The sequence below is a fragment of the Prionailurus viverrinus genome, chromosome D1 (genome assembly GCF_022837055.1).
Source record: "Prionailurus viverrinus isolate Anna chromosome D1, UM_Priviv_1.0, whole genome shotgun sequence".
In the NCBI taxonomy this organism is placed as follows: Eukaryota; Metazoa; Chordata; class Mammalia; order Carnivora; family Felidae; genus Prionailurus; species Prionailurus viverrinus.
This window is the reverse complement of record NC_062570.1, coordinates 53,696,702-53,724,311: the sequence shown is the minus strand read 5'-3', so window position 1 is coordinate 53,724,311 and position 27,610 is coordinate 53,696,702. Positions and strand designations below refer to the sequence as shown.

General features: G+C 44.9%; 1 protein-coding gene across 1 annotated transcript in view; it reads right to left on the bottom strand.

The window, feature by feature from the left end:
• TENM4 (teneurin transmembrane protein 4) overlaps nucleotides 1-27,610 on the bottom strand; it is a 747,207-nt gene that overhangs the window by 172,202 nt on the left and 547,395 nt on the right. The window contains 3 exon segments of the mRNA XM_047823379.1: nucleotides 15,137-15,347; nucleotides 16,981-17,195; nucleotides 24,589-24,759. Of these exon segments, the coding sequence (XP_047679335.1) occupies nucleotides 15,137-15,347; nucleotides 16,981-17,195; nucleotides 24,589-24,759 (597 nt within the window).

Genomic DNA, 27,610 nt, shown 5'->3' with positions numbered 1-27,610 from the left:
TAAATATTACACCAACAATGACGGCGCAAAGAGCCTTCTCTGTGTCTTTCAACCACATCTGTCCCTCTGAATGCTGCTTTGCAGCCTCTGGGTTAAGCTATGCTTTTCCAACAACATTTATTCACGAAGCCTTTTCTTCTCCATTAATGTGCAATGCTTCCTTTCTTCCAACATTAAAGTTTTGCATATGGCTTGTAGGCAGGATTTCTAGGCAATTGTACTTCGCTTATCTGTTTGACTCCTACTCTCTTTTATTACAGATTTATGATATGTTAGCATCTTTAGAGATGAGTGTCCTTTCATTATTCTTTTTGGGCTTTCTTCCATACTTTCATCTGTTTATTATTCCAGTGAAGTCTTAAACCATTCAATCACATCTCCTATATTCCCTTTAGGATGCAGTGTGGCATTCCATTAAACCTATAAATTGACATATTTAGAGTATTTCACCTTCTCATCTAGGAACATGCTATGTTTCCTAATTATTCATGTCCTGTTTTATGGCTCCCAATAAAATTTCACAGTCTTTGTCACACAGGTCACATATAGTACTCATTAAGTGATATTTTAATTTTTATTGATTTTTTTTGACTGGGACTTTTTTTTTATTATATTTCATACCTGGTTATTGCAAGTATATGGGAAATGTATAGACTTTTGAAAAGCCCTCCTGTACCCCACTTACAAGTTCTGAATTCCTATGAAGTAAAATAGTTTTTCAATTAATGTTGCTGTGTTCTCTAGGAATATTAAACACATCCTTCACAAATAATGATACCTTTGTCTCAACCTCTTGTTTCTGTTTTATGCTTTATGTTGGCCAGAGCTTCTAAAATAATGCTCACTAACGGTTATACCTTTCTTTCTCTTTCTTTTTTTTTCTTTTTCTTTTCTTTCCTTCCTTCCTTCCTTTCTCTCTCTTTCTTTGTTTCTTTCTTTCTTTCTTTCTTGCAAGCAAGGGAACAGGGGAGGGGCAGAGGGAGAAAGAGAGAGAAGAAATCCTAAGTAGACTTCAGGCCCCAGGGCAGAGCCCAACAAGGGGCTCGATCCCATGACCCTGGGATCATGACATGAGCTGAAATCAAGAGTGGGACACTTAACTGACTGAGCCATCCAGGCGCCCCTTTTTGAGGGGCAAATTTAAGCAAATTTAAAGCAAATTTGTCTCATATTTAACCAGGAAGCCTTAGACTTTGATTAGAAGTCAGTGCTCTTTATTTTGCTATGTATCTTTTTGTCTTTCATTTTCAGTATCGTGAGGACCTAGTATCATTACCAAAGGCATTTTCATCACTTACTGAACACAAAAGACAGCTCAGCACAGTGCACAGTGCATCCAGAAAGTGTTTGAAACTTGCAGAATTGTTCATCAGAGACACCTGGGTCTGAATCTTAGCTCTGACCCCGTGTGACCTTGAATACAACCCCCTGACTCACCTGGAAAACAAAGATAAGAACTCTGGCGGCACAAGTCGGTTATGAGAGTTAAAACGAGTTGATGTAAATAAATTGTGTTTAGTGTAGTATGAGGTGCCCAGCAGGAGCTCAACAGGTTTCACCTCCTCTTCTATCATTTAAAGAGATGATGGTAGGAGGAACGATCTCCCAAATGAAAGGTTTCCAAGGAAGAGCTTGTATTTATAAGCCTAAGAAAATGCAAACCGTATTGGGAAATACCAGCCTAGTCTCTTCCTGCTTTAGTGCACAGGGCTTTTTCTTGTTCATCCAAAACATACAGTCCATCCCTTGCGCTCGTGCATGGATTCTCTGACTTATGACACAAATGAAAGGAAAAAAATCAAGCTGGCGTGTAATACGAACCAGGAAAGAAACAAACTGTGTGTCGATTAGCCCCGAACATGAGAGCTGCTCAGATAAAGGCATGAACTCGAAGCTACTCAAATCAGAACCAGATGCTCAGAGGTTTCTGGCTTACAATTTTTTATAACCCTTCATATAACACTCATAGTCCTGTCATCTCAGCAGAAGGTCCTCTGCTCTGTTTAAAGCAGTAAGAAACCCGCTGAAACCTCTGCTAGATTTGCAATCTTTAAACCTGTGCTCGATTGTAAAGGAGCTCTCTCCCCAAGGAGGGACCCTTTGGTACAAACTCTTTGGCTCGGAGAAGCCAAGGACTGACAAAGTCAACCCCTGTGAACCCACTGCTCAAGGACAGGGGCAACGAGGGGTACCAGGGGCACTGTAGAAACAGCATCGATTCTGCAGTCAGACTGTCCTGTACTCACACACTGGCTCTGCCCTTACTCCTTGCATGTGACTGTGAGCAAGTGTGTTAATCTCTCTGAACCTCTTTTCCTCATCTGTATAAAGGAAATAATAATTACTCCTGCTTCCCTGGGACGATTACAGAATTTAAGTTAGATAATGCACATATCACGCTTAGCACGCTCCTGGGACGCTGCAAACACTGAGATTAACTCATTCGGTCCTCAAAATTACCCCCATGAAATGCGTACTGATATCACCGTCACTTTTCAGATCAGGAAACGGAGGCACTGACTGGTTATCTACCCTGCCTGAGGTCACTCTGCTAATAAGTGGCAGGGACTGGATTCAAAGCAGGCCGCCTGGCTTCAGATCCACTCCCTGACCACTAAGCCATGCCACCCCTCTCTCTACTAGTACGCTACACAATATAACTGGTTTGATTCAGCGCTGTCTTGAGTGTGCCTTACATGGAAGGGCACACATCCGATTCAGGCCATCAGGGGCTCACCCGGGAGGGCAGTCCATTTCTAGAAAGCACTGCTGACTCTGAGGTCAGCACAGACCCTCCCCTGTAGTCCACTCTCCCCCACCTTCAAACTTGACGTCCTCTTTCCTCATCTTCACTGCCCTCTCCATCCTATGGCAGGACTAGCCCCTCCTTTCCCAGGGCTAGTCCTTCTGCATCTGCCCTCCACTCCATGACTCCCACCTCCTTTCATTAGTCATCTCCCCTCTCTCCTGGGCCCCCAATCTTCCCCCTGGCTCCTTTCCCACAGCTGACAACACGTTCAAGGCTCCCCCCACCTTATATAAACCTTTCCATGAACCTGCCTCCTCCTCGGGTTACTCCCATCTGTCTCTTTCCCTGCTCTGTCTAGAAGGAATTGCTTCCACTCTATGCCTCTCACTCGCTCCTGAACTCGTGGTGACCCTGCTTCCGCCTGCACCCACTGAGGTTGCCAATGACCTCCTGGTGGCCAACTCCAACAGCTTGTCATCAGCTCCCTACCTATTCTCTGAGGCTAATCTCTATGTATCACCTCCTGCCCACCTTCTGAATGTTGGGGTTCCATCCCTGACTCCCTGCTTCTCAGTGCTCTACCCTCCCACCTGCCCCACATCTACACTGATGATGCCCAGTGGGTTTCTGTCTCAGGTCAGAGCTATCCCCAAGTCAACGCCTATTTATCCATCTGCCCGTTGGTAACAGTCAACAACTAACATCCACTTGGAAATTCTATTAGCAGCTCAAATCTAATGTGAACTTACCCTCTGTACTTCCTTCCCCTGACAGACCAACTTCCCCTCCTCACTTCCTAATTTAATTAATGTTATCACTATGTATCTATTCTCTCAAGGTTGAAACATCCTGCTGCTTCCTTATAGCTAAAATACAACTGGTCAAGAAAACCAGCCTATGATGTCCTGGAATGCATCCCTTCCTTTATACAAAAGCAGTGGCATTTGCCCCAGTCCAGGTCCTCTTCCTTCATGGAACCCTACTGGTTACTCAAACAGTCTTCCAGTTGGTCTCCCTATTTTAGTGTGAGGAACCAACCCATTTGTATATACTACTGCCAAAGAAAGCTATCCAAGGCCAGAATTGTGCTACACCTTTGCTCAAAAACTGTCCTGTGCTGCCTGTTGCCTTCAAAATCAGATTTGTGGGCTGGTTTACAAAGCCTTTCCAGGTTCAGCTCGGAGCCTGGAGCCTGCTTCGGATTCTGTGTCTCCCTCTCTCTTTGCTCCTCCCCTGCTCATGCTCTATCTCTGTCTCAAAAATAAATAAAAACATAAAAAAAAATTAAAAAAAATCCTTCCCAGGTTGTTCCTACGATCATTTTCTAGGATCTTCTCTGGGAACCATCCCCTTCATGCCCTCTACCCACTCCCAGCAGACACGCCGGGCACTCTCACACAGAGGCATAGCAGGAAAGAACATGAGAAGAGGGTGGGCACTGGAACCAGACAGACCTGGATTCGAATTCCGGCTCCCTCACCGACTGGCTACAGGACTACAGCCTACTCATTTTTAGACACTTGGAGCTCTTCACCCGTCTGGGGAGAAATACCTACTTTATATGCCTGTTGTAAGGGTCTGAAATAGTTTAGTGAAACACCTAAGACATACTGAGATAGAGTATACATTGAATAAATAGTAGCTATTAATACTATTATTAGCCAAATAGTTTCAGAGAGGCAGGGATGAGTTTACAAAGACTGATAAGACCTGAAACTAGAAGAAAGGGACATTTGCGAAGTCCTTTGTTGAACTGGAAGATCAAATTGACAAGAACAAGTAACAATGCCTTGGAATGTTCTGGAACCCACATTTCCATTTTTGAACTGCAGTAGCACTGGCACAGAAACACTGTAAGACTAGAACCAGTTTGAGAGTTGCTTTGCCCCCTGAATCCAGCAGCCTTGGAATGCACAGATCTCCTAGGACAGAAAAAACATTCCTCAACCAAGTGCCTGGCAGTGTCCTGGATTGGCAGTTGCGCCTTGTTCCCTTCTGAGCTGCCTGCAAGAAGTTCATGTCCACAGAAGAAAGTTCTAGGCTGCAAGGAGCAGCTGTGACCTTTGACCTTTTCACTTGGTGCTCACTGACCCTCTGGTGAAGGTCTGCCACCTTCAGGGTCCTGTGCCAGGCAACCGGGCTCCAGGAGAAGTCGCTGGGAGTGGATTCAGAAGACCTGGCTTCATGTCCTCATGTGAGTCACTGTGCACAGACCGCTTCCTCATCTCTGAGTGCAAATAATGATTCCTTCCTGCCCAGTCATCAGAGGTTGAGCAGAGATGCCTACCATCTTATTTCAATCTCCTCTTTTTTTTTCGAGTAGCTCCTTCTCTATGTTCCGTGACTTGCACACGGCTTCCCAGCTGAAAAGGCACGTCTCACCACAGTAAGTCCTTTATGCCTCACAACCTCCCCCTGCATCCCTGGAAGAGGGAGCTGCCCTCCTCTCTGCTCCTGTGGGAGCTCGTGCAGACCCCCTGTTGGCGCAGACCACATTACGTTGCAGCTATTTATGAAAGGGGCAGTTCCCCAAGTTGACCTTGGGCTCTCGGAGAGCAAGGCGTGTGTTCGATTCACTGATGACTCTCTGGAACTTAGCAGAGCAGGTGTTCAGCAAGTGTCGAATAACTGAGCCACTTAAAAGCATGCTAAGAACGTACCATGAATGACATGTCTTCACGTAGTTGTCAGACCCTCCAAAGTAGGTTTTTCCCTAATTGCAGGCGAGTTGGGTGCGGCTCAGACTCAGCCAAAGTCCCCCAGTTCATAAACAGTGCTGTCAGAATTCAAACCCAGGACTGTTTGACTCCAAAGCCTTTGCCCTTTCTCTGGGCCACACCACCTCTCTCTGGCCACAGTGACTTCAACTATCTACCACTAATGCCAAGTACAGCAGACCTGGGTTAGGGTTATTCCTAAGAGGGTGTTACATAACTGCAGGCCACACATTCAATTGGGTCCTGCACATCAGTGGTAGTGCGAAGGGAAAGAGGAAAGATACCACCATATGAGAGCCCTCTTAAAGGCACAGCTCTGCAATAGAGAAGCTAGCTGGCAAGATGGGGATGAGTAACTGCCTTCATCAACTGCGAGAGAAAAAAGCGATCAGAAAATAAAAATGAAACCATCTCTACCTAAAAACCAAACCATCAAGACAAATATCTTCTATTGAAACTCCACCTGAATGGGGGTGGGTGTAGGGCTTCCTCTGGCAGGAGTAAGTACAGGTCAGGATGCTCTCTAGAACATGGCAGATGGGTCCCCTGCAGCTGCTGGTGGCAGGCATGATACCAGGCACACCGCGAGCCTAGGAGGTGTGAATGCCATCATCTCTAAGACCCTGCCTATCTTGCCGTCTGATCGTGAGAGTGTGTAACACGCACGTGGAGGTCATCACGTGCTAGAAACCTGGTCACTAAGATGTAAGAGAAAGCATGGGCTCTGGGCAGCCACTCTTGCTCTGCTATTTCCTACATAGGAGATCTCGGCAAACAACACTGGACCTCTGAGCCTCATTTCTCTGTAACACGGGAATGCACAAGACCTAACTTCCAGGTTGTTTGGGAACCAAGTGATGACGCACATAGTACAGTGCCTGGTGCAGAACTGGCACTCAGTCAGCACAGTGCTGTGACCACGACCCTGGCTCTGCCTCTCAGTGGCTGTGTGACCCTCGACAAGTCATGTGACTTCTCTAAGCCTCAAGTTTTCTACCTTTAGAAGTGCTATTTAAATTTTTTTTTCTTTTTTTTTAAAATTTTTTTTTTCAATGTTTATTTATTTTTGGGACAGAGAGAGACAGAGCATGAACGGGGGAGGGGCAGAGAGAGAAGGAGACACAGAATCGGAAACAGGCTCCAGGCTCTGAGCCATCAGCCCAGAGCCCGATGCGGGGCTCGAACTCACGGATCGCGAGATCGTGACCTGGCTGAAGTCGGACGCTTAACCGACTGCGCCACCCAGGCGCCCCTAGAAGTGCTATTTAAATAATTAACAAGTTTGCAAAGGCTCTTGGCATTCTGTACCCCAGGGTGGCAAAAACATAAACCATGAATGGAAACTCTGGCTACGGATTGAGGAAGGTGGCCTGAATGCTGGGATGGGAGAATCCTAAAGTATCTGGACTCCATCTACAGAACTTCTCATGAGCACATTCTTCTGGTCCCTCCCCCCAGCTCTCTGACCTTTACCATCTTCTCTGCCGGCTGCATGGCTTCACCCGCCCCTGAAACGGACCGTTCCTCAACCCTCTCCTCTCCTGCTTTAATCTCCTCCTTCAGAAAACATCATCTTAATAGCTGGCCTTTGCTAATAATCTACAAGGGTCAGTCTATAGCTCAAACTGGTTCATTTCTTTCTCCATTTCCAAGGCCTCCATTCTGTTCCAGGCCAGCCTGAGCCCCTGCTCCGACTACTGTCACAGCCTCCTTACTGGTGTCTCAGCTCCAAATATGCAAATCACATCCAGTCACTCTAGCTCTAAGTCCCACAGTGGCTTCTGCCTACCCTGAGGATAAGTGAAAAAACAGAACTCTTCGCATGCCATCTTGAATCCCCAAACAGGCTGGCTTTTGGCACCTCTCTAGCCTCACCCAAAACCATTCGGCCCTTTGTCCCCATGCCCCACAATGTGACCATCCTCAAGTTCCCTGAACACTTCTAGCAGCCACCTATCCAGGGCCTTTCCAGGGCCTTTGCATATAGATGCTCTTGGCCCTGCTGGTCTGTTCTTTCTCCAAACCTTCATCTACCCGGTTCCTACTCCTGTCCCAGCACTTTAAGTGAAGTCTCCTGTTTGTTCCTCTAGAGTACCTTCTCTTTGCCACGTTCGGTATTTACTATTTACTGTCATATGTTTACCTATGTATTTAATGTCTGTATTGAAATTTAAGAGTCTACCTCAAACTATCCCATGCATGTCTATAAATGACACAAGGAAAAGAAGAAGCGGGACTATTTTTTATACACCATGGACATTAATGCATGCTGAGGATGTGGCATGTAAAAGGCAGTCAGTAAATGCCGGTTGAATGAGAAAATGAACACAGTGTCTAGGTCTGCCTCTAACCCCTCTGGACCTGTTCATCTCGTCCATCCTCCTTAAAGCATCGTGCAAGGGGCTTCAAGGAGTACTCCAAAAGGTCTTGGATCCTTGGTGCCGTAAAGAGACTGAACTAGGCCTGTTCCCTCCTCGCCAGTTACATGCGCAGCCTCTCCTTGTCCTCAGCCTCACTTCCTGGCCCACGAGAGCCTCGAGGGTAAGTACTGTGCTGCTTGGCACACAGTGAGGGGCTTGCTGAACCAAACAGACTCAGTGACGCCTATGACACATACTGAAGACCCCATATTGACTTCCCCTCTTCCTGAGAGAATGCACATTCTGTTTGGAGTGTCGGTGTGGTAAGCTACAAACACTCACTGTCTCAGACTTCTTCACAGCTCTGCGCATCCAAGTGATGTGGCTATGCCATGGAAACTGTAAGCTGGGTGTTTTAGGAAAAAATGAGCATCCCTGCTTCCTTCCCCTTTCTTCTTCTCCCTGCCTGATGTGCAGCCGAGTCCTGGATCTGCAGCAGCCACGTTGGGACCACAAGGGGGCAAGCATGAAAACAACAGCCAGAGCTGAGGAAGGCAGGGCGCAAGGCGGGAAACAGCCTGGTCCCTGATTCCACTACCGGATGCCGTGCTGGCCCTGGACGGACACACCCTAGACTGGGAGCGTACACGAGAACATCAAGGTGCCACTGAAATGCCACACCAGGAGGGATGCTGTTATTTGCACACTAAATGCATTTCTAACCATTTCCACAGAGATAAGCTTTAGTGCTTGGTACCTCTTGTGTCCTTGAGCTATCGTTTCTTCTTTCCTGCTCTTGAGGTCCAAGATCCCAGAGAATTCAGAAGGTTCAGCAGTGCAAGACAGATCCCGGGGGCAGTAGAAGAGGCCGGCGGGAGGGTAGGGAACCCTCCCCTACCATCTTCGGTGATCAGGGGCAGCTGCCCGTGGGGCTGGTCCCCAGTCTGCAGATGTAGCACTCTGATATTCCTAGCTCTCTACCACAAAACAGATTTTTGGCCCCAGTCTATCCCCAATGTGCTGACTTGAGCTCTCCCTCGGCCTACGGTTTCATTCCACTTATACCAGACTGTTCTGAATAAATCACTGCTATCAGGGAGAGGTGAATTCACAGGGTACTTTTCCAAATAAGTGTTGCCAGCGGAAATTTCACAAAGTGCTGCCAATGTCATTTACAAGAAGGTTAGCTGATTACCGAGAGACCTTGATCCTTCATTGCTGCATTATATCTTATAATTCAGAGGAAGGGGATATGGGGAATGGTGGGGGCAGAGGTTATTAAAAACTGAAAATCATTCTGCAATCACTTTTCTTAGCCTCTTCTTTGAAGTACTTCAGGATTTTACACAAGTTAGAATATATGATATCAGGGCTTTTTCTCTCTAGATGCTTGCAAATGTACTCAGAGGCTAATGAACAGTGGTTTTACCCGATCGAAGCAAAGGAAGTATCGAGATGGCACTGTCTGGGGGTCTTTGGGAGATTTTCAAGGACCCCATTTTGACTACCCCTGGAATATAGAAGCTTATGTGAAAGTATCTATTCACATCTAGGGAAAAAGGAATGGGGTGTAGGCAGAGCAAATAAAAATACCAGCACCAACCTTGAACCAGTCCTCTGTCCTTCCTGGCTCCCCCTTTCCCTCCCTTCTTTTTCTCATGAAATCACAAAATTCAATCCCAGCAACCTCTTCTGGTTACATAAATTAATGAGCTCTTCTTCTGGGCCCCATAAGAGAAACCCTCTGGCTCTCATCATTTTAGTCCCTTGCTCAAAAGCCTGCAGTGGCACCTAACACCTGCTGAATGAACTTTTTCTTAGGGTAGCATCCAAGCTTCTGCCCAATAACTCCCTCCTCCCTCCCAGGGTATCTTGTGTTTTGGTCAAACCGAACTTCTGCTCCTTAGAGCCAGCTTTTAATTTTTGCATATCTCCCCTTTGCTCATGCTGTTCTTACTACCTGGAACGGATTCCTCAACAACCCACCCCCCCTTCCTATTTTCCTTCTTTAGATGTGGAAATTCTATCCATCCTTTAGGGTCCCATCAAATTTCGCTTCATCCAGAGAGTCCTCCTGACCTACCCAGCTGGACACACTCTTGCCTTCCGCCAACCCTCATGGCACCTTGACCAGTGAGTCCAGAAGTGACTTCTCTTTCTCTTTTCCTTGGATTAGAGACACTGCCTGTGTTGATGCTTCATCTCCTTAATCCTGACCACGAGCTAATTTTGCCAGAAGCCAGGTCATACCTTCTCTGTACCTCCAACTTGGGAAAAGGCAGGAAAGCACTATTTGTTGGAGGGAAGGAGGGAGGGAGAGGGGGAGGAGGGGAGGAAGGAAGGAAGGAAGGAAGGAAGGAAGGAAGGAAGGAAGGTAGGAAGGAAGGTAGGTAGGTAGGGAGGGAAGAGGGAGGACTAAATGGGCTTCTAGTCCCTAGACATAGGTCGATTTACAGCAGCTGCCTGGGCTTGAACAAAAGGATTCTTTTCTTTAATTAGCACAAATGTCCTCAGACTGGGAAGACCAGGGCGTGTTTCTCATAAAAATGGCCAGGTTCTATGTTTTCCAATAACGATTCTCATTTCTCCGTGTTTCGAAATCCACTATGGAGCATCTCTGTTATTTTCCAGCTTGGCTCCCGTGGCCACAGTGTCAGGATGATCTGTCCTTTTATGCTTCAGCATCAACCCAAACTAAAAGAGGAGATGCTCTCTAAAGACCCAAAACACTACAACACTGATTTGTCAGATCTTGGGGTTGGAAACAATTCATGTGAAAAAATACTTTTTTAAAGTTTTGGATGCTATGAGGTCCCCCCCCCCCTCCCACCATGGTCTTTTTAATGCCTTCCCAAGGAAACTTCTTGGGTTAATGTAAGATGCTTACTTGTATTGGAAGCAAGTTAATTAAAGGGAAATTAAATTCCATGTAATGCAAATGGAAATAAAATATTTAATAGTATCATAGCAAATAGGAAGATACTGTGGGGCATAAAGGGGAGAACATAAGATCTGGAGACCAAGCTGCCATCCTATCCCTGCCCTTACTAACTGTGTGAGTTTGGCTAAGTCAATTACACTCTCTGGGCCTCAATTTCTTCATCTGTAAAGTTGAGATCAAAATTTGTACTGTCTAAGGTTCTCGTGAGGATTAAATCACACGTGGAAAAGATCTAAGCATGGTCCTGAAGACACAGTATGCACTCTCTTGAGTTTTAAGGAATGAATAAATAGGTAGAAAAGAGAAGTGTAATACTCCAAAAAGAAACATGATCCTGGGAAGGAGGCAGATTACTAAAGAAGGAAGATCCCAAGCCTTGGAGTCAGAGAGACATAAATTCAAGTCCCAGCTTTTCCCTTACCATGCCTGAACCTCAATTTCCTCCTCTGCAATAGGGGGTGATCATAAAAATAAGAATAATCACCTCATTGAGTTATCTAGAGGCTTAAGGAATATATATGAAGCCTTTTGTAAACTGCAATGGTAAATTGTATTTTAGCTACTGGTATATACCCTCCTACTTCATTTAGTACTTGGCATCAGCAAGGCTACCCACCTCCAGTGAAGGTAAGACCAGAAACAACATTACCTTCAAATCCTGGACCTCCACATGTGGGAAAAAACTGTTGTTTCTGAAAACAGCTGCTCTGTTTTTTTTTTTTTTTCAACGTTTATTTATTTTTGGGACAGAGAGAGACAGAGCATGAATGGGGGAGGGGCAGAGAGAGAGGGAGACACAGAATCAGAAACAGGCTCCAGGCTCTGAGCCATCAGCCCAGAGCCTGACACGCGGCTCGAACTCACGGACCGCAAGATCGTGACCTGGCTGAAGTCGGATGCCCAACTGACTGCGCCACCCAGGCGCCCCAGAACAACTGCTCTGTTTTATTCTAAGCCTTGCTTGGTTTCAGTTAGGAGTGCGTGCGTGTGTGTGTGTGTGTGTGTGTGTGTGTGTGTGTGTATTTATGTATACAGTTATTAAAGTGCTTTTAGATTTTTTCAAGGAAGAAGATAAACTCATTTAATTTAAAATCATCAGCTGGATTGCATTAAATGGAGGGAAAAGCACGAGCATACACAATACAGCCATTTGTTAAATTAAACGCAATTATTTCTCCTGTTACTTAATTACAAACAGACATAAATACTCTGGATCCTGACATCTCAGATCTTCTTAAATTCTATGTCTGCATTTCAACATGTAACGAAGGGAGGGTCATATTCCAATTTGTGTGTTAAGCAAGCCTGAGAGTTACAGTTGTATATTGGGACCATAATGAGCTCACTAAAACAAGACCCAAACTTTTAATTAACCTGCCAAGACAAATTACAACTCATGGCTCACAGGTAACAATCACAGACAGCTGAGACTCAATGCCACGGACTCTTGGGGAGAGAGGGATTAATAGCAACATCAGAATCCATCTGTTTTTGTATTAAAGAAAAAAAAAGTATTCATGAAACAACCACTGTAGCTCAAAGGAAGACAGACAAGTCTGAAAGGCAGCAAGACAAAGGGAGAAGGAGGGAAGAAGAGAATATTAGCAACTTCCATTTATTGGGTCTCTTAGGAGGCCAAAGCCTGTGCTGGGCACTTTGTATCTGCTCTGATCTTCATGACAGGGACTGCAGAGTACTGTTACTATTTCATTTTCCAGCTAAGAAAAACCTCAGAGAGGTGACCTGACAACAGTCACAGAGCTAGTGTGGGACAGTCAGGGGAGGAAGACAGAGAAAGCAGTGCTCAAAGCTTAGTGGACAGACCCCTGGAATCAAGATTATCTGGGCTCTACCTCAGGCCTAGTGGGTCATAATTCCTGGAGACAGGGCACAGGAATCTGAACTTTGAACGAGCTTCCCGGGTGACTGCTTTGCATGACAATATTTGGGACCATTCATAAGATACCATAACCCCCGGCTACTCAAAATGTGGTCCACAGCTAGGCGGCACCAGTATCACTGAGGCTGGTGAGAAATGGAGACTCTAAGGGCCCACCCCACCTAGTGAAGGGGAATCTGTGTTTTAATGAGACATCAAATGGGTCATCAAACTCTGGGAAGCCCAGGATAGCCTCTCTGCTCTGAAGGACATCATAGGGTTAAGGAGGTGAAGGCAGACTTCATCATTAAGGTAAGAACAGGAGAGCCAGAGGGAAAAGGAAGACCATGGCCTTAATTATAACAAAACAGGTTAGCAAGCTCTGACAAGCCAAGAATTGGCAAAGATACCTAACTGCACCTACATTTTACTTCTTTGAGAGTCACATCCTAATTAAAAGTGGCTTTCTTTGGGGGTCGATATTAATATTCTTTCATATTTATGCTCAGTTATTAAAAATAAAGAATTCTGATTATAAGAGATCTTCATTCTGAGCGAGAAAGACAGTCCATGCTTCTTTGTGAACCATGCCTCAGAGAAATCAGGCTGTGAGACCAGGAAGCTCTCACTCAGGCACCACTAATGACTCGATAATCCACGTCCCTAAAAACGAAGCCACTGTGGCCAGAAAGGGAAAAGAAACCAGGTTTGGAGCCTGGCAAACCCCGCAGAGTGAGAGCCTAATCGATGGTGAGGACCCCAGCTGGCTCTCTGGTGACAGGGGAATGGGGCTGCCCGGGCGGCCTCCAGCTCATCGGCAACCACCGAGCTGCGGCCTCAAATCCAGACTCTAGAGAAAGCGGAAGCTGGAAAACTTAAGTGATTTGTGCAGGGTCAAAACACAAGTTAGTGGTGGAAATTCAGAGCGGAGGATACTTTCAACTCCACCTCAAAAGGAGGCAATAGGGGAGGAAACCAGCGGCAGCCACAACTGCCAGGCCTGTGGCTGCTGACGGTCCTGCCAATGGGAGGCTGAGCAGAAGCCAGGCCAAGCTCGTGCTCACGCCCTTAGTAACCCAGTGACCCCGCATGTCGGGGCTTGGGCTTGGGGTTGGGGGGCAGAGAAGATTACGTCAAAGTCCTTGCCCTCTGGACACTCGGAGACCAGCAGTTAGAGCAGACACTTCCAAATCGAGGACAGCACAAAGCAGGTTTCCTACATCGAGGCCGACGTAGCCAGATGGCCTCTGCTGCCTTCATTTTGCCAAGAGGGTAGGATACTGAGCCTGCAGGGACAGCAGAAGTGGACAAGCCATGCCCGTATTTAATGGGAAGGTATTTTCCGCCTCGACACTAAGGGCAAAATTGCAAATGAGGGGAAAATGGCCTGAAAATGATTATTGCTGTGTAGAAGGAAAAGCCAGAGTTCTGCAGGAGTTTTAGGAACCAATGACCAGATTCAGAGGTTTTTTATTTAACTCCCTTTTCCATGTCAGAGAGATTCTTAGCCAAGGACTGAGACAGACTTTTGAGGTGAACTCTATACCACATAAAGCTTTTCATTAAGCAGAAACCCTATTTCCATGCATTCTGGTTAGTGGAGTTTTATTTTCCTGTGGGAGATTCTGTCTCCAGGCTATGTCATAATGCTTCCAACATAAACCCAGAATAAATGTTTTCTGACCTGAACCACTGAGGCCACTGTGTCCCGTGGCCATCCAAGGAAGAGACAGACTCTACGGAATGTGTGGATAAAGAAGAGAAATTCCTTAGAACAAGATGTCAAGCTCCCTGGACACCCGTCGGCTTGTGGGGCGGCCCCACGGGCTCACCCTGAAGGGAGAGCTGTGGCCCTCTTCCATGATGAGGGACAGAGAAGGTGTTCAGCACTATCCCAAACATCGGGGCTCCAGAATATTCATCCAGAATAGCTCTGTTATTCTCACCCTCTCCCTGAGCATTCATCTTCTCTTCTCAACTGCCAGGGACTGTTAGCTCCCAGGACAAAACAATAAATAAACAAAAAGCTACATACACACAGTCAAAAACAAAAACCCAAACCACAAATCAGTGAGTTGAGCCAAGGAAGCTATAAAGACAAAATACAGGTGTCGGAGAGAAGTGAGAAGAAGAGAGGTGTTGCCTCCATGTGGCTGGTCAGGCAGGGTTTCGGTCTTGCTGTCAACTCTACCTCTCAGTTGTTAAATGCAGCAGCTGGCCCAAAGATGACACAAGAAAGGCAGTGGGTAATGGCCCAGAATGGCTGGCCAGCCTCTCCTGTCACTCCTCCCCTCCCTCTTTCCCCTGAATCCCACACCCATCCCTGTCCAGCAAGCCCAGTCAGGAAGGACGCATGCCAGACTCCAGGTGGCATCGACAGCTGCGGGCAAGACACATTCCCTTGCTGGCTCCAACCCTCAGAATCCCCAGGGTCCTCTCACCCAAAGAGGCAGAAATCCCACAGACCCCATAGGGCTGGAGGCTCCTTACCAATGGCAGTGGTGAGAAAAGAAACCACTTCAGACTCCTTCCCGTCGTTGTAAAAAGCCAGGTGCCAGATTCCTGAATCCAAATACTGGATGAAGCCAGTCTCGTGACTAGATGGGGGGACAACTCCCCGAGATTGGCGCTGGGGTCCCTCCAGACTCCGTGCCTCCTGGGTCAGGAGCCTCCTTCCATCCAGCAGCTCTACAAAGTCAAACTAAAAGTACAAACAGAGCATAATTAGCGGGGTGTCTGCTTCACCATAATGCTAGATTCCTTCCTCACGTGTCTCCTGGGGGCACACAAGGAAATATAACCTGAGGACAGGCAGAGAGGCTAGAGTCACATGAAGGTTGATCAACTGACTTCACCTCCTCCCCAGACCCCTGTTTCTCATGGTAATAGTCTCCTCATTCCCTTGTGAGGGCAGCATAATTAGCGAATTATTATTATTATTTTTTGGCCTCATTTTTCTTTAATTTGGTGTATATGTAGGCAGTCTTCATCTGGCTGAGCCTGTGCCGGGACAACCATGCCCTTCCAATGGTGGGCACGTGATCAGAAACCCAGCCACTGAAGGACTGAACTCCAGCTCCACGCAAGTGATGCTGGGAATCCCAGGGCTCGAGGGTTGGGACTAGAGCACTGGATGTGCCTTAAAAGTCAGTCAGGTGCAAGTGCAAATCTGATCTCTCTCTTCCTGTTGTCAACAATCCTTTCTAAATGCTGCAGGTTCAGGGAGAAGTTTTAGGGGGACTAAACTGGATTAGCTCAAAATTCTATCAACGATTACATGCTGGGTCAGACACACAACTGCTGACTGATCCAAGCCCGCGAGTGTGAGCCTCAAGAGAAGTCAGCCACACCGTGCTAACAACAGGTAGGTGGTTAAGACCTACTGGCCTACTAGCAAGCAAATTGAGCAATTATCTGTCTACTTATCTGTCTACCTACTGACCTACCTATCTTTTAAAAAACCAAGATATCTAATTCTATTTCATGTGTAAATGAGGCCCAGGAATGAAGTCCAGGACTAGCATCACTGTCCTGGTGAGTGGCCCAGATTCTATTTTCCCATGACTCCACTGCTAGAAAATATATCTACTTAGATTTCACGTGGGAATCTTAAGTAACAACTGGGGCTAAGAAGGCTGCACACGGCTTGGGAATGTCTGATGGATGCCTCTGATTTATTTTACCCCAACCCCAGAGCTGGCAGGACCTTAACAAGTCTGTTCCTTACCCATTACGACTGGGGTTATGTCAATCATCCTAGATGAGCTGTTAGGTGTTTCTGGTGTGCATGTATCACAGTAAATGCGAAATCCCAAAGGAGAGAAGGAATGTAAGAGACCAGGGAAGTAACGTGTATTCTAAGCCAGATCTTGCGCAAGCTGCCTTATAAATGTTCTTGATTCTCCTCAACAGCCCTACAAAGTGAGTATTGTTATCATCAGTGGAGAGATGAGAAACTTGCTCTGAGCGGGTAAGCACCAGGCCATAGTTATCATAGTTGATAACAAGAGGAGTCAAACTGAAGTCTGTCTGACTCCAAAGCGCATGCTTTTCTCTTTATATTTCTTGGATAATTTCACTCAGGTGACTGGGTAATAGTAGAGAGGCTATTTGAGGTATTTCCAAAAATTTCCTCTTCTTAAAAAACCCCAGGGATATAACCCTACTCATCTGAAAGGTAGGGTCTTAGGTCAAATGGAGGAATGGGCTATAAAATATGTGAAATGCCCTTCAAACACAAGGCTCCAGGTGTGAGCATTAGGCTTCCTGACTTTGGGTTAGGATGTGAGGTAGGAGCCCCTGCAGATCAGCAGGGGATGTGGCATTCTGGTTACCTGTGTATGTGAAGGAGGAAGGCCTTTTCTGCCATAGATGCCAACCAGAGCTGCCTTTCCCAGGGACACATTGAATTTCAGATGCACAGGATGGTCTATGAACACCTGAGATCTCCAGAAAGTGCCAGGAGGAATCTTCTGCGAAGCCCGTCTCCCCACGTCGATTTCTCCAGAGTCTATGAAACTGTCCTCTGGAAAGAAACTACTGGGCTTTCCTACCAAGACACAGGGAAGGGAAGACAAAAACAGCAGTTGGCCACAAGTGAAACAAGGGATCGGAGCCCCTGAACAGCAGGACTCCCACTTCTCTCTACTATGTTCCACCACCAGCCCCACCCCCACTCCCCACTGAGGAGGAAGAATGTCCAGAACTTTTTTTTTCCAGTGATGCTCAAACTGTTCTGCTAAAAATATGCATTCTTCCAAAGCAGTATGGGTCCTCCTCAAGGGCCATCTGTATACTGCATAATTCCACAGCTTGTTAAGATATATTCCGATCCCCAAAATAATCACTGGTGGTCACACGAGAATAACTGTGCACACGCGTGTGTGTATAAAAGCATGCACGCTAAAATAGAAAGGGTAGTGCGAACAAGGTGTTGTTATTAAATTTCCAACTCAAAATGGTCCCACCAGCAGTGGGAAGCCTGACCTGAGTGGATGAAGGTATTTTACAAGTTTACTAGTTTATGTATAATTGGAAGCCAAATACTAAGGCTAAGACATGTGGAAGGGGTTTATATGGGGAGCAGGAGTTGGGTTGGGGAAGATGAAAAAGGGGGTACTTCTGAATGGAATGGATATTTCTGAAAAATGCTTCCTTGTCTTGCTTGGATGGAGGTCTTCGAATATCAGTTTTGTGCTGAAGTAGGTAAAGCCGAGGGAATTGATCTCAAGTTCAGGCACAAAGCCTATGGCATACTTGGAAATTCAACCAAGGCCCCTGACCCTGAAGGTTTCAGGAGACGGGGGTCAGAAATATGGTCCCTTGACCATTTCTGTCACCATTCAGGAGAGTGACAGCTTTCTGGGGGCACTAGAAGTACCCGGAAGGAAGACGACTTATCAAACTTCCTCTGTTTACTAATTAAGCACACTCACATGTGAAAAATATAAACCTGACTTCCTTCTAGATATCAGCCCTCTGGGGAGTTGGGAGGCGGCAGGAGGAGGTGATAGGGATGTTAGAAGACCACCTTTAGGACACTGACTAGCCACATGGCAGCCAGCAGACTACGTCTTATTTGTAAGGAAGAATCCGCAGGGTATCTTAGTTCCAAGATTTGTTGTTAGACGTGTTCGAAGAGAGGCTTTAAGAACAATAATCCATTTGTAAAGAAAACACGTTTGTGAGAACTTTTTATAAAAAGCACTTGGGGAATAAGAAATTAAAATGTCTTTTTTCCCCTAGCTTTGTAAGATTCCTTACAAAGCACATTTGATGCTGAAATGGAGCTTGGCAGGGCATTGTTGTAGTCATAAAATATTTTACTGTTTTAAATAATAAAATTCAATTTAAATGTTAAACTTCTCCATATGTTATCATTCCTTTATAAACTCCTAGGCAGAAACATCAGGTTTTTAGCTTCAAACCATTAAATGTTATTTTAATTAAAAAATATGCCAACAACAAAAAAAGTTAAAATGCATGCTCTCAATAAAAGTACCACTAGTACTCTGTCATTAGCATGGGAAAGAGCTTGCATTTAATTCCTTTATGGAAGGAATGTGCCCCAGACTTTTACCTTGAAAATGCAGACACACAAAAACCACCACACTGTGATTCAAAGTTCAAAGACAGAAGCCAAATTCACAACACATTAAGATAGAGGAGAATTACTTTCACATTCTTATCTGATTGTGGGGCTCCCAATACCACAATTCTTTTGTATTCTAGGTAGAAAAATAGTGTACCCTTTAGCTTATCATTCTGCTAGGGATGCAGAACTTTGAGTTTCCTCCTAGAAACTGCATAGAAATAAGCCTGAGACTGCTAATTCCAAGGACTCATTTCCTTTGTGAGTGGGTGGGAGTCGGGGCTGATGGGATTTCAGAATTGTCTGCAGTCAAATAATTCCTGGGTCTGAGAATAAATAATGAAAACTTTCCCCCACATTTTGGCATGCTGCTAGAGCACCCTGCATGGTTCATTTTCTCCTCCAGTAAGCATGTTTTTGAGAGACAGCTATTGTATCAGCTGAGTTCTGAGCCTCATAAGGTCAGAGGCCAGCCCAGAGTCTCTCTCCAGAGGTCTGCGGGCCCCAGAGGCATACGTAAGTTGGCCCTTACACCCGAGGAGTGATAAAAAGCAATATTCTTTTCTAGCATTCTCGTATTTCACCAACATGGGCCAAAATAAGAGAAAAGAATTGTCTTTGGTGTGTATACAAATAAAAATAGCTGATTCTGTTCCAGGGCACACTGGCCACCGGGACCTGGACTCTCGGCTGAGTCTTTGAGGGCCACTCGGGCTTTGTACTAAAGTGACCTTTGTACTAAAAGTCACCTGGTCCAGATCCTTAGGGAAGGGACCACAGCCCAGCCTAAAGGTGATGTTTTTGAGGGAAAAGAGGACCCCATCTGGGGATTTAAGCTTTATCATTCCTCTACTCTGGTCCCCAGTGGTCCCCTTGTAGGACTATACGTAGGGACGAGATGGGGGCTTCCGAGGGGAAAGAGGTAGAGCACAGCGAGTACCCGTGTCTGATGGGAAAGAGGCGTGAGACTGGCCGGGCTAGCAGTTATTCAGAGTGAAGCCACACTCAGCTCTTCCTGCCTTCCTCTTTCCAGATCCTCTGTTCTTAAATCCGAGCACCAAGCTGTGAGTGCTTAAGACAGAAACCATCCTACCACACAGCAAGACCCATCAACAGTAGAGTGAGGAGAGATGACAGAGGGTGGTGGGAGTTGGAGGAGACAGGTCTTATGTATACAATTCTTTTTATCCCCACCCACATTCTGGAAAATAATAACGACAACAACAGCAGCAGCAGTAATAATAGCAGTAGTAGTAACAGCAGTAAAGGTAGAAGTGGCAGGATTAGTGGTAATGCTTGCTATCAATTCTTGCTCTCACTACATGCTGGGCCCCCCTTTACGTTCATCGGTTCAGTTAATTCTCACAGTGATAAGATGTATGTACTGAGGCTCAGAATGCTTAAGAAACCATTTGAAGATAAAGCCATTTGGGGTTTCTCTTCATTTGCTAGAATATGGCTTCTTAAGGCATTAAATTGATAAGTGGTTAATTAAAACTCTTCAAAGACACTCTCAATAGTCTCACTCAAGGGTCAATGGCACAGTGCATGAGTCCAACCTAACTCACAGTCCCAGCAATCTAACCATCAAGGCTAGGCCAGGTAGACCAAGGCCCACTGAGTGACATGGGGCACAGAAAGTTGACAATTTTTATGAAGTAGGAATGCACAAACAGGACCCAGAGTTAAAGGGCAAGAGTTGGGGTCTCAAGACATTTATAAAGAGGACACTGCACAATCATTGGGGGCCACCAGAGACTTAACAAACAATACCAAGAGCTTAACTAAGAAATAGGAATCTCCAACAGTATGATCAGGTTTCACAAGGCAAATTCTACTGGCAACAGTCCTGTTCTTTGTAAAGATACACAGACTCAGCCTTCCTCTAGCAATGATGTACAAATACACAATCATGTCTATAAAAGAAATTTCTCAACAATTTGCTGAAATGATTGGATTGTTTGGTCAAACAAGAGAGAATTGGAAGAAGTGAAATTCCATGCCCTTCTCAGTCATAGTCCTCACTTTCTTGAACTAAGATCCCTCTACACAGGTTCTAAATTCCTCATCAACTAACACTCTCCTCTTCCCTCCACCTTTCTGGTTCTTTTCAATGCAATAACTTGCACAAAGAATCCGTTAGTTTCCTTAGCAACTGTTAGAAATTTATTTGGTTATCAAAATAAGCTGTTCCATTTTGGAGAGCCCAGCTGAGCCTGCGTGCAGCAATTTGCATGGTTTAAACTGATGGGTAATTTTTATTTCATTGCAGAAAGAAGAAAATGCTATCCCTAAGCCCACCAATTCAACCATCAGGAATTTCTGTTTATTCAATGCTTTCTCCCCTCTTTTCCACTAACATATAACGTAAGTTATTGTGGCTTTTCTTCGAAAAGCTGCCATATTTGGTTTCTGCCCCATGACACCCTGAAATGGTAAGAGCCACTTTGAAAATACAGTGTAAATTGCAGTTTGGGGTTATTCTCAAAGACACGATGAGCATTTAAAATACTGGACTCATTATATATTTCATTTGCATAATTAAAAAATATATAGCATTTTACAATATGAAAAAATGTCCCAATTATTTGCAGGGTCTTTGAGGGGAAAATATTACTTAGTCTGGATTTCTGAGATTCTGATAACTGACATAGAATGGCTTGGGCTTTGAGCAGATGGGAAGAAAGGAAGTGACATTTGTTGAGTGCCTCTTCACCACCAGTCTGAAAAGATACAGACGTTACCATCCTTGTTCTTATGAAGAAACTAAGGCCAAAGAAGATGGAGTAATTGGCATGAGTTAACAAAGCCAATAAATTTGAGGGCCAGGATTCAAGCCTGTCTGGCTCCAAGGCCCATTTATCTTCTTTCCATCATACCACATTGTTACTGCCATCTCTGTAAACCGGGGCTCTAATCTTAATTCTGTAATCAGCTCTCCTCTCTGATACCCTTAGAAGGGATAGGAAATATGCAGTCCCATCAGTGTTAAAGACTTTTCCCCTTGAGCTACGTCTAAGGAAGTAGGTTTTTTAACGTTACAATTAAAAACATGAACTGTGTAGACATTGGTTTGACCAGGGCAAAAGAAATTAAGAACCATGTGGTCTCACATAAACTGTAGGAAGCTTTGTCCTCTGTTTCTCCAGTCTGATGTATTTTTTGTCACAGTAATTGCTTTTGATGCTGACCACTTTCCAGCACAGCACTGCATTTTAGGGGTTTGTAAACAGGATTTCCATTTGCATTAGTAATGACAGATAATCCCTTTAAGCAAAAATACTCCAATTAAAGTAAACCAATAAGCTGGGGCAATTTTATTTTGCCTCTTATCTGCACCTCCTGCTCCTTGGTAAAACAAAACAAAACCTAAAAAACCCACAAACTAATTTCATTAGAATGGGAGATTTCAGATAGATCCAACTCTGTTTCAAGAATGTCTGATAGAGATCATGGAGGGAAGAAAATACATTTTGCTAAATGAGACCTCATCCAATGCCTTGAGGGTTAAACATATCTTAAATCTGCATTTGTACGTGCTGACCTAAAGACCGTCCACATGGATGGTATTCCCGTATGGCATGTGAGACTATAAACTGACAAGGGAATCACAAGCTGATAGGCAGGACCATGGACAGGGCTGGCCTGGAAAAAAAAAATTCTAAAGAACCGTCTGGTTAGTCTGATGATTCTACTATCAATTTCATATGTAGGACTTGTGAATTAAACTGGACCTTGGAGATAATTTAGCTCGATAACTTCCATTTAGAGAGGAGGAGAATGAAGCTCAGAAAGTCTTTTTTTTTTTTTGAAAGCATGTTCACTTTTTTTTGTTTATTTATTTTTGAGAGAGAAGACCTCTGAATGATCCTGAAGGCCAAAATCAATTCATTCTTTTAAAAAAAAAATGTTTATTTTTGAGAGAGACAGAGAACACAAGTGGAGGAGGGGTAGAGAGAAAGGAGAGAGACAGAGCATGAGTGGGGGATGGACAGAGAGAGAGGGAGACACAGCCTCCAGCCTCTGAGCTGTCAGGACAGAACCTGACGCGGGGCTTGAACTCACAAGCTGCAAGATCATGACCTGAGCCAAGGTCAGATGCTTAACCGACCAGGCACCCCACTCAGAAAGTCTTTCAAGGGATTTGCTTAAGGACAATTCAAGGGTCAGCAGCTGGGCTTGAAGTCAGGGCTCTTGATTCCTAACCCAGAGCTCTTTCCGTGGCCCTATCCACACTCCCTCCATATCCTTACTAAAGGGCGAAGAAAGTATAAATTATTAAATGTTTTAAGTCTTAAAATCTTTGTAAAGGAGAAGACTGGCATTGCCCCTAGAAAAAGCAGGCAGAGGTTCTGATTTGGCTCTGTGGAAATGCTCCCATTCTTACTTCCCTTAAAGATGACCATGGGTCAAGAGTTGATTTTGTTGGAATATTAGCATACTCCCTGTGCAAGGATTACATGCAAATTCATGAAGCATTCCAAATTTAAAAAACAAAAAGAAAGAGTTGGGGGTGCCTGGGTGGCTCAGTTGGTTAAGCATCCAACTCTTGATTTCAGCTCAGGTCATGATCTCATGGTTTCTGAGTTCGAGCTCTGTGTCAGGCTCTGCACTGACAAGTGCAAATCTCCTTGGGGTTCTCTCTCTTCCTTTCTCTCTGCCCCTCCTCCACTTGTGTTCTGTCTTTCTGTCTCAAAAATAAACGTTTTTTTTTTTTTTTTAAAAAGAATTGATTTTTGCCTTCAGGATCATTCAGAGGTCCTGAGTAGCTACTTCAACCAAGCATATGGTACCCTGTTAACCAAACAGATTCCTGGAAGGGAAATCCTTGAGGGCAGGAAACCTCAGAAACTTTGACCCCAAAGTTGTCTGAGATGCTAGGAAAGAAGATATAGCAGTAAAGGTGGAGGCAGACCTGTGGTGCATTTTGCTAACAGACGAGATGAAGCAGGGCACAGCAGGGACAGGATAAAGAATGCCTACGCTGCCCAGAATGGCAGTGAGACTGGCCCATTAGCTCAGCCATCTTTCACGGTACCATTTTTGTGAGTCTGTGCCACTTCTGGCTGATAGTGAAAGAATGTGTGTCAATGGCGTGTTAGAAAGACCCTTAAGAAATTCAGAACATGGGTCTACAGATGTCCCATTCAAGAATGCCAAACTCCAAATGTCACTACCACTCCATCACTGATAGAAAAATATCTGTGTCCCACTGCATAATGGGATTTCTCATCTACATCTCCTTCAGGGTCTTGTAACCATGTGGTGAGTCAGGTAGGACAATTTATAGAGACAGTAAGAGCTCTGGAGTCATCCAGACCTGGGCTCATACGCCAAGCTCCATTATTTACTGGCTGAGCGACCTCTGGTCAAGTCACTAAATTAATGTAACCCTTAGGTTTTGTATCTCAAATGGGTCTAAAGAATTATACTTACCTCACAGGATCTCTGTGAGGATTAAGTGTAAAAAGCTCTTGACAAAATCTTTGAAATAAATAAACCATACAAACACTAATGATTATTGTTATTGGCCCCTTAAGGACTCATCCTGATCCCACACAATCCAAGACAGCCACCCAGCAGTGCGAAAGCCCATGATGCTTCCCTCGAGGCATGAGATGGGATACCGCTGAGCACCATGAGAGCTGCCCAAGCCCCGCTATGAGCTCACAGTGACAAGGAACTGAGATGAAGACACAGGTGGACTGGCAGCCGGCGTGGAGTGCAGAAAGATGGAGGAAGGGCCAAAGCACGGAGCTGTGAGTCAGGCACATGACGTGCATAATGAAGGTCTCTTCGGTTCAAAGGCAGACACAGAGGACTCACGACACGAACAACACGGCAACCCTACCTTCTGTGGCTCCTTTGCCTTTCCTGTCAGGGATCTCTAACCCAGTGCCCCCTGATGGATACAGGGAGACGTCCGTTGGCACAGGCCAACTGCTGGCTGTGTCCTCCGTGATTTCATACATCTGCCCCTCCATCGGCTGCAGGTGCCAGTTTAGGCCAAACAGGTGCATGGCTGTGGTGAGCAATGAGAAAAGTCATCTTTTTCTGCTGGAGGAGGAAATGGAACTCCCAAGTCATAGGGGAGGGCAGCTGGGGTGGGGAACTCAGGAATTCAGTTCAGCTCAGCTCAACAAACAGCCCCCGAAGAGAGCTTTGCAGTGCCAAGCCCTATGTGGGGGGCTGGGCATGGAGATGCTCAAGGCATAGACCCTGCCCCTGAGGGCTCACAGTCTGGTGGGACTGGGAGAGGGGTAGGGATGGGGGAGTTTCAGGAAGCCTTGGCCTTTTGCTTTGAAAGATAAATAATCTAGGGGGAAATTTTGCAATTTGTAGCACAAAGGGTTAATTTCATTAATATAAAAATAACTGCTACAAATAATAAGCAAAATCCAACAGCTCATCAGGAAAATAGGAATATGATATGAACTATGAGCAGAAAGCTTACAGAATAAGAAATACAATTGGTTCTCAATCATATGAAAAGACTCTTGACAACACTCATCATAGGAGAAATGTAAGTTAAAACTTTGAAATACTATTTTTCACATAGGCTTTGGCAAAGATAAAAAAGGTTAAAATTATACAGTATTGACAGAGAACAGGAAATAAGCACTCTCATACTTCGTTGGTAAGAGCATAAGTTGGTACAAACGCTATGAAGGACAATTTGAAAAAAGCTATCAAATTAATAACAAACATACTACTGATCCTGGGATTTAGAGGTTCCCAGGGTTTCTAGAAAATTCTAGAAATTTCTCCTCCAAATATTTTCACATATTATACTAAATGATGTACATACAAGGTTATTCACTGCAGCACTGTTTGTAGTAGCAAAATATTGGAAACCACTTCATCAGTAAGGGGTCATATAAGTTACCTTCATACAATGTATTATGTAATCATAAAAAAGCACATGGAAGCTCTTTATATTTTTCTGAAAGGAAAATTGTAACGTGCAGAATGGTATATCTGATATACTGCCTTTGGGGGGAAAAATCATGTATATGTTTAGAATATTCCTGGAGGATATGAAAGACACTGGTAACAGTAGATGCATCCAATGATGGAAAGAGATCCTAAGGGTCAGGGATAGAAGACAGATTTGCTTCTAACTGTATATCTATTGTACTTTTTGATTTTGTAGGATGTACTTGCATTTCTGTTTTAAAAATATTTTTTTCCAAGGTAGTGACTGCTAAACGGTCTTGTGCAACAATCTAGAAGAGACCATAAGACGCCAAAGAATGGACACTGTCCCCTAACATACACAGTGCTTGAAAAGGTGAGGAAACTTGTCTCCAAAAGATTTTGTAATCTAGTACAAAATGTCTGCTTAAATCCCATTTTAGGATTTAAGACTTGTCAATGGTCCCTACTTACTTTTTCTGAAATGCCTGCCCTGATTCCTTACGCAGAGAGTTAAGAACTTCAGTCCCTGACTCCCACAGCATCCTGTATGCAACATCACTCCTTTGTTGTACTGATGAATATTTTCTAGAAGCCTACCCTGTACTGGGACCCAGGGCTGACTCTGGAGAGCCAGAACATAATCAGACAGCCCTTGCTTCCATGAGCTCACAGACAAGTAGAGAAGATGGACAAGGAACAAAGTCTACTCAGAAGAACTAGAAGGCCCAGAGGAGGGGGTGACTGGCCCACTAAGAGGGCCAGAGGAACCCAGGGAAGGATCTATGGAACTATGAAGGCCCACAGTAATTATGTATACTGAGGGCTAACTGCATGCCAGGAAATGCACTGGGAAATTTGTATACATTGCATCTAATCCTCAAGGCAGCCCTGCGAGACCCAACCTGCAGATGTGCACGCTAAGGCTCAGAAGGTAGTTATAAAACTGAGTGCCAGGCATTGTGCTAAAAGCAGTAAATGCAATATTTCCTTAATTCTCACAAAAATCATGAAAAGACAGTAATAGCCCCATTTTACAGATGCAGAAACTAAGACACAATGACATCGATTAACACAGGGAAGGTTAAATGGCTCACGAGCGACACAGTGTAGACTAGAATCTGCAACTATTCAAACACTGAAATCAGATATCACCAGTCTTTCTGGCTTGAAGCCCAGGCTCCACCCACTTCACCAAGTCTTTCTCACTAGCTTTACCTTGCAAGGCAAGTGGGTGTTACAAAAACATCCCCTTTCACACATGGAGGAGCTTTGGGGGCTGTAACATAGGATCCTGTGAGGAGGAGAGGGTTGTATTGCTTGGCCCATCCGTGGAAGGGTTCACTGACGGGCTGGTGGGGGGTCTTGAGGGGCTGTGTGGGCACCTTCAAGGCACAAATAACTGTATAAAGGACACGAGAGCTGCACATCCTTCTGACTTCTAGTCCAAAACACAAGCCACCCAGGGAACGCACACAAGTTTGATCTCAACAGGAGGGGTACTCTGTAACAGAAATGGAATCTGACCCTTTGCTCTCTCTGGTTACTGCCGAGCGGGGAACAGTGTGTGCCAGAGGTAAGAAGACTGGTTTGGAATCCTAGCTGCCACCACCCAGATGCATCCAAGAAATGGAGAGGCAATTATTTCAAAGAATTACTGTATCATATGAGATAATATATGGCAAAGTGCTTTGTAAACCGTACATACGCATGATGGCGGTATTTTGTAACCATTATACTCATACTGTTGATGATAATGATAAAACAGCAGCTACCACTTAGCATATTTTTGGTCCTGGGCACTAAAGGAGGAGGAACTTTATGCTGCTCGTGGTGGTGTAGTTGTCAATAATGATAGAAGTTAACTTGCCTGGAAGAAGTGAAAACTCTGCTGTTTCCAAGGCTGAATTAGCTCCCATTTTTGCTTACCGTCTTACCAGTTTAATCTATATATTGGC